At 34.4% G+C, this 7,704-nt stretch overlaps 1 protein-coding gene across 1 annotated transcript; it reads left to right on the top strand.

The window, feature by feature from the left end:
* Positions 1 to 44: 44 nt before the first annotated feature.
* Positions 45 to 1,042, top strand: dctpp1 (dCTP pyrophosphatase 1). Its single transcript, XM_039693823.2, has one exon. It carries the CDS (start codon positions 118 to 120, stop codon positions 676 to 678), a length of 561 nt encoding a protein of 186 aa, XP_039549757.2. The 5' UTR covers positions 45 to 117; the 3' UTR covers positions 679 to 1,042.
* Positions 1,043 to 7,704: the final 6,662 nt, after the last annotated feature.

The following is a 7,704-nucleotide window of genomic DNA, read 5'->3' as shown; positions in this document are numbered from 1 at the left end:
CCAGTGGCGTAACGTCAATGTTTCCGGCGATTTTTTATGACGGCATTTACAAACCGCGAAATCTCATCATAACTGTGTTGTTGCTGGCGGGAGATTCACGCATGGTCCTGCACGTGAATGATCATTTTTGATCACCCCTCTATTTTCAGTACTAACTTACTAGCCTTTCGCTCGTCTCAGTTTACAATGGCACTTCAACAAAACGGGACCGCATCTAAAATGCCCAAACACAACGACGAAACTTCCAGCCATCATCCAGCTTTAAATGGGTACGAAGAAATCAAGAGCAGTCAGGCTGAGAGATTCACTTTCACCCCCGAACCAACACTTGAAGATATCCGCCACATGCAGGCTGAGTTCACGGACGAAAGGAACTGGAACCAGTTCCACCAGCCGAGGAACCTGCTGCTTGCGCTGGTCGGAGAGGTCGGGGAAGTGTCGGAGCTGTTTCAGTGGCGCGGGGAGGTGGCGGAAGGTCTACCGGACTGGACCGAGCCGGAGCGGGAACATCTGGCTCAGGAACTCAGCGACGTATTGATCTATCTGGTTGAACTGGCCGAGAAATGCCACGTTGATTTACCTCAAGCTGTTCTGCGCAAAATGGCTCTCAATCGACTCAAGTACCCGGCCAGCAAAGTTCATGGATCAGCTAAGAAATACACGGAATACAAGGACTGATGTGGTGTGGGTGATTTCGTGCTGTAACTGTTCCTAGCCAAAGACGATCGTTACTGAACAGCATATTCGAGGGAACTGATGTTAAATGCCTTATGTTCCAAACTGTATAATTCCACTGGACTCTTAGTTTCTTTTTTTTTTAAAGATTTTTTTTGTTATAGTTTGGCACTACTATCCTTGGTTTTACATTAAGCTTTTATATCCAAGAATCTGTATGTATTGTAAGAAGCAATGTTTGCACATTTACATATGTAAGCAACTTCGTTTTAAAGGTCTTCTGTTTTTATTTTACCGAACAGAGCTTATATAGTTACTTTGTGCTTTTGTAGTGTTTTTGCATTACAGTAAACTGTTTTGCCGCACACACGGTCTTTGCAGCTGTTCACTCTGGAAACATCCAAACTGACATTTTCAAGCACAGCTGCATATAGCTGTACTGATACAGAATTATTTGATTCTGCCCCTCAAGTTCCTGAACAAACACACCTGTTGGAAGCGAATGCGATCTTGGTTTATAGTCATGGTATATTATTGGAGTGCATTAAAAAAAATCCGATTTTTAGTTCCAGGCATTGCAAAATGAGTATAGGCTAATTGAGAAAAATCTTGGTTTTGAAAATGAGTCAAAACTTAACACCTAATGTTTTAGGTATTTGTCTATTTTGACAGAGGTGTTCAATAACAAAACATTTTTATACTGATCTTCATAATTTTCTTGAATTATCCATAAATGCTCTATTCTCCCTCCTGCACACCTGATATTAAAGCCTAAACCAACCATGGTTTGTAGAAATTATTATTGCATTTTAGAAAATAAACTAAAACCAACCATGATTCTTAGATCAGATGGTTTGTTAATCTTCACAAATGGACAACTTTTCAGCTTCACAAAGCTTCTGACAACAGTTTCAGTCAATTCAGTTCAGAAGAATCATATTCTGTATAAATATATTCTGTAATCAAATACTGTGCAAGAGCTTGACGATAAGGGGCAGTGATATGATATGCGTATTCCGAGTCCAAGTGCATTATTTCTTTTTAAAATTATTTGATAAATTCATGACATGTATCACTTTATTCTATAAAACCAATTTAGTTTGAGTTAATTTTTGATACATTAAAATTATAAATATTATTTTATGTTTTGGTTTCTTAAAACCCACAAAATGTCAGATGATGCAAGTGTTCTCGCAAATGAAGAGAAACCTGTTTAAGATAGTGTTTTAATAAGAAATTCTAAATAAAATACTTAATAATGGCATACTATTATGTTTGAAACCTTTCCCATGAACAAATTTAATAAAAATCAGTAGTTTTAAAGCTGTTTAAATCATTGAAAAACTTTTGGCAATTTGTAAATTCTCAAATGTCAGGGTGGCACAACAGCAAACATGGGTCTTTTGTTTTGATTTTGAATAACAGTAAGCATGATAATGCAACATCCTGAGGGCCGGGCCCCATCCTGAAAGGTTTGTAGTTCACTTAAATTATCAAAATAGATACTTCACAGTATATGTAGGTCGATACACTCCACGTCAGGTGGTACAATCAATGTAGTACTAGGATGCTTTTTCATCATAAACTTCTTTGTTATAATGAAAAATTCAGTCTCCATCTGAAATTGCATACTCTTTTACACTTAATCAAGATTTTGAATTGGTAAAAAAATTAGGCCTGTTTATAGACAGCTAAAAAAAAAAAAAATAGATTCTATAGTATGAAAGTGTGTAGTATGAATGTAATCTGGATGTATACTACACTCTAAAAAGAGATGTGTTAAAAAACAACACACATCATGTGTTGATGGTATTTTGACACAAGTTGTGTAGTTTTTAACACACAATGTGTGTTAAAATGTAACTGGATAGAATTTTAATGGGTGGAGGGAAGTTTGTGTTTATGAACCTAATTAGAGGTAGTATATTTTATATGGTATCCCATAACAAGCTCTAAAAGAAATGAAACAATACATTACAATAAATAAATAAAATCTTAATTCATAAAAAAAACTTCAGATTAATGATTGTTTTTGGCAGCCAATCACATCATGCCTCGGTTTCAATGTTTTTTTCAAATGCTGATTTCACTTGTTATTAATAACTAATTTATTATAAAAAACAATTTATTTCTGTCAGACGTCTACAGAAACACTTATTGAGAATTACCAGGTTTTGTGTTGACGATTCATTGAATGTTTGTTTTGATGTCACCAGAATCGTGATTAGTGGCAGCTTTATTTAGGTTCTTGACCCTTCACTCTTTAACATTCGTTTCTCTGTTTGCTGTTTCTGTGTATTTTTATTGCACGTCTGAAACAGTTGAAATTATCTTGAGGAAAAAGATCATCAAATGATCATTTTTCAACATGATGTTTATAACATAACAAGAGAAGTTTAATGTTTAAGAGATAACTTATATTTGATCACTTATATTTGATTACAGATACTCAGTGTTTACATGATATTATGGTGTACGCTACCTTATGCAATAATTCTTTAAAAAAATATGTTTAGAGACAGTTTAAAGCTGCAGCAGAAAATAGTCAAAAACAGACATCAAGAATCAGCATATGACTCTCAACAATGGTGGCAAAGCTTCATGTCTCTAGTATAAAGCTCATCCATAAGTCCCAGCATGCATTGCAGCATGAAACTTTTCGTTTGTCACCATTATTGAGATACATACGCTGATTCTTGATATCTGTGTTTGACTGGTTTCTGCTGTAGCTTTAAACTTTTTTGTCATTCTGCACTTTTTGATTGCTGGATGTAGTTTCACAAAACTTTCAGAACTAACAATAAATCATTAAAATAAAGCACACCATCCATATACTCAAAAACTTGATCATAACTTGTTGATTATGACATCAAGAACCATCTGATCATATTTTCTCTCACCATAACAGATGTATTTTATTAAAATACAGTTACAGCAGGCAGAGAAACACTAAAACAAGAGTAAAGGGTCAAGAGCCCAAATAAAGGAGCCATTAATCACGATTCTGGTGACTTGAAATAAAACTGAAATGAAACATCAAACCTCTGTTAATTCTCAATAAGAGCTTGTCTATGTAGATTAATGATGTTTAAAACATCCAAATGTTCAAACAAACTCTATTAAACATCACTGGACTACATAAACACAAGTTACCAATACGTGTCAGTGTTCATCCAAACACTTTTGTAAGCACACGGGAAGTAACTCTGGCAAATACTCTCCGACTACAGTCACATGTGACGCATATCTGACACAAGTTGTGTTACTATAACACATTAGTGTGTAAAAGGTTTCAACAACACACTGCTGCTGTCTAACACATTAGTTGTGTTAAACATAACACAAAATGTGTAATCCTTATAAACACAGAGATGTGTAAAGAAACGACACAGGTTGTGTGTTAAATTTGACACAACATGTGTTGTCCTTGAGCAAACACACTACATGTGTTAAAATCTACAAAACGGGTTAAAATCTACACAACATGTGTTAAATTCTACACAAAATGTGTTGTCCCTGAGCACACACACTACATGTGTTAAAATCTACACAGCATGTGTTAAAATCTACACAAAATGTGTTGTCCCTGAGCACACACACTTTATGTGTTAAAATCTACTCAGCATGTGTCATTTTTAACATCTCTTTTTACAGGTTGTGTTATTTACAAAACCATTTTATAAGAGTGCACCAGTGTACATAAAACTTATTTACACACAATATTTTGTCAGTTGCTACATTTTAATCTAATTCAAAGTGCAAACTTAGTGAAATCACACTCCCTGTGTTAAGAACAATAACACACTGGTTGAGTTAAAAGTAACACAAAATGTGTTGTCCTTAACTAGACACACAGGTGTGTTAAGATATAACACAGGTTGTGTTGTTTTTAACACATCCATTTTAAGAGTGTACATTCAGCATGTTGTTTTTATGACCTAGTAGCGGTAGTTGCGTCACTTCACTGCCTTTCACAAATTTTCTCCCATGGCCTCATGACATAGTAAAGTGTTCATCGTATGCACACTTCAGAATCTGGAAGTAGTAGATCATCCATGCAGGTACTTTTTGCCTTCAATTTTCTCTTTTATGAGTATTGTAGATTCGGACATACTTCTTTTGTCACATACTGTTTTTCGCCTATATATAGTAGGGAAGTATGCGATTTAGGATGCAGCCCATATGTATGAACTAGCAGGCAAAAGCTAATACAGGCTTTAAAATATAAAAGACTGTTCAATGTAAAATTTGTTGCAGATATCAGGTGGTGCAACTGCAATAAATAAAGTAAAAAAACATTATTTAAGCTAAATAAATAATACATTTAAGCTAAGATTGTCTATTATTATTATTTTTTTAATTATTGTTCTAAAATGTTAAAGATGTTTTATACTTTTAATTATTTTAACAATAATAATTTAAAAGTAAATAATCGGTCCCACTTTATAGGTGCAACTATGTAATCACATTAAAAATACAAACAAACAAACAAAATTATTAGCGAAACACTTGTGCTCCTTTTTTAGGTGGGATACTGCTGGTAAGATAGGGACATGTTTGTTTGCTAGTATAGGTTTGGGTTGAAGTGCAAAGGGGTAAGAGAACGGTCAACAGTGTCAAAATTAGATGTAACATGCTGGCATTTTTCATTTAAAAATCTCAACTTAGAATTAAGCTGATGATTATTTTTGCATCAATAAAAAAATGATAGTTATATTCAATCACAAGATTACTGTGTACAGTAACCATATTGGACTGTAGCCTATCAATTCACTCACTTTACTCAATTTACTTATAGAGACTGTTGACTAAAACACTTGTTTTTGTATTTTGTTTTTTATAATTGAAATAAAGAATCTAGCATTCTGCATCTACCATGTAATTATTAATGTTGTCAGGTGGCACAACTATCATCAGTTAATTGGTACAACCATCTAAATTATTGATATTGAAAGAATGCCTATTGGATGCTAAAAAGATACTAAATAAATGGCCACTAGACTGCATAATTATAATATATTTGATTGCACCACGGGACAAAAAAAAAATGTTGAAACTTGAAAAATTGAACAATTGAAACTTCTGTAGTCCAATTTATTCATGTTAGCAACTGCCCTTAATGAAATCTCAAGGGGGGGGGGGGGGTTAATTGTGTTTTTTGTCAGAATAAAATGTGAAAATATCTTGATCTCATTTAAACCACTGACCTTTACTTAAGAACCTATTAAAAAACCCACTGACTTTGGGGTAATGGAACAAGAAGTGCTAAAATAAACACATTTCCAGTTTTTACAAAAATAATCCCTGCAACATTATGCCCTTCAGAGAATTATGAAATGACATCTGACTTTCTGGTTATCATCCTGTAGTGTTTGTTTTTCTGATGATATGTACTAATTAGCCAAGTAAAGGTTTGGATACCTGATTCAATTCATCAGCTTATTAGAGTGTTTCATCTCCTGAGCTAGTGTAAGATGCCTTGAATTAACACTTCAGTGCTGAGGAACCTTTAGGAAAGATATACTATTAAAGAAAGTGTCTGATACAAGCAAAGTAGACTTCTTTGGTGAATAGATTGTAGAGTAGCCTATAGATTATTTAAAAATGTTTACATTTATACAATTTTTACAGGAAACCATTTTCTTTTCAGATACCACACTCTCACTGCACTGTTACTGATTAAGTATCAGAATAGTATGTAATCAATAGATTTGATCTTTTTCCAACTCAGTGCTGGCGATCGAAGAAGGCCATCTGCAGCTTTTCATTGTTTCCGGATTTAAAAGATTTGAGGGATTTACCAAAGTCTGTTTTAACAGAGGTTTTTATCTATGACTGCTGTTTAGTAAATAAATAGTTTTTATTGCAGTATAAAAATAGCTAAAGAATAATAAAGAGGATACGAACAGAAGTTGAATCTCCCCGACATTGTTGATCTATTGTGTTTCCCTCTGTCTGCTTCTGCCAGAGCGGGGGGCAGAGTGAGCTGTCAGCGTCCTGCACCATAGGGGATGCCGTACCGCTGCTTTCCCCCTCGCTCAGTGATTTCTCATGCCACTCTTTAGTCTTTCGTAGCCAGAGCCAGACAGTGATTTTCCCAGCATTTCTTTTTCATTTGATGTCATCCAGACCCAGGGCTGGACTGGGACAAAAATTGGGGCATTTTGGCCCAGAATGGCCCACATATAATCACAAATACAACCAAACTTTGCACGCCCTTGAATATGTATATTTACCAACTCCTATTAAAACCACTAATACCATGTTATAAGTGTATAGAAGTAAGTAAAAGTTAAGAGATGAAATAACTTTTTCAGTTTGTAACTGTTTTCTTTATTTCACATGTAAAGAAAACATCTTAAAGATGTTTGTTTAACTTTTGGATTCAGTTTTAAATGTTCTGTTGGTTGTATTTTATCCCAGCTTTTATGTAGTGTTAAAAAAATGAAACAGGAAGTGCTTCTGGACCAGTGTTGTTTACATCTTGTGAAATGGTCTATACTCCACACTAATCCTGAAAGTCACAAGCTGAATTTGCATAGCAATACCGATTTTTTCCCACATGATTTTGGGAAATCTGTGGTGAGTGCAACTCTGTCCCTCTAGGAGGGTTGGGGGGCATGCTCCCCTGTAAGGAAATTTTGTGCTATTTAATGATAAATTCATCAATCTGGTGCACTTTGAGAGTTCAAAATTAAAAGCTCCAACCCATATTCAGTGTGCAAATTGAAAAAAAAGAAAAACTCAAAATTCTTTTAGCTGTGATGTCTGTGTCTACATTACTCTAATACTAGTTATAGCCTAATAATAATCCCATGGCAGTAATAGCCATATGTTGTAAAACAAATGCACTGAAAAATAAAAGCAACTTTCATAATTAGTTTTGTACTAATTTCTAGGCCTACTTAGGAGAGAGATAAGCACATGATCTTTTATTTTGACGGAAACGACATCAATTTTTTTATTTTGGCGAAAAACATTGTTTACATGGTTTCTCATTACAATTCTAATAAAATATGTAATTGTCAA

The sequence above is a fragment of the Pimephales promelas genome, chromosome 6, assembly GCF_988280905.1.
Source record: "Pimephales promelas chromosome 6, fPimPro1.hap1.1, whole genome shotgun sequence".
In the NCBI taxonomy this organism is placed as follows: Eukaryota; Metazoa; Chordata; class Actinopteri; order Cypriniformes; family Leuciscidae; genus Pimephales; species Pimephales promelas.
The sequence above is the reverse complement of the archived record's forward strand: the minus strand, read 5'-3'. Positions and strand labels throughout refer to the sequence as shown.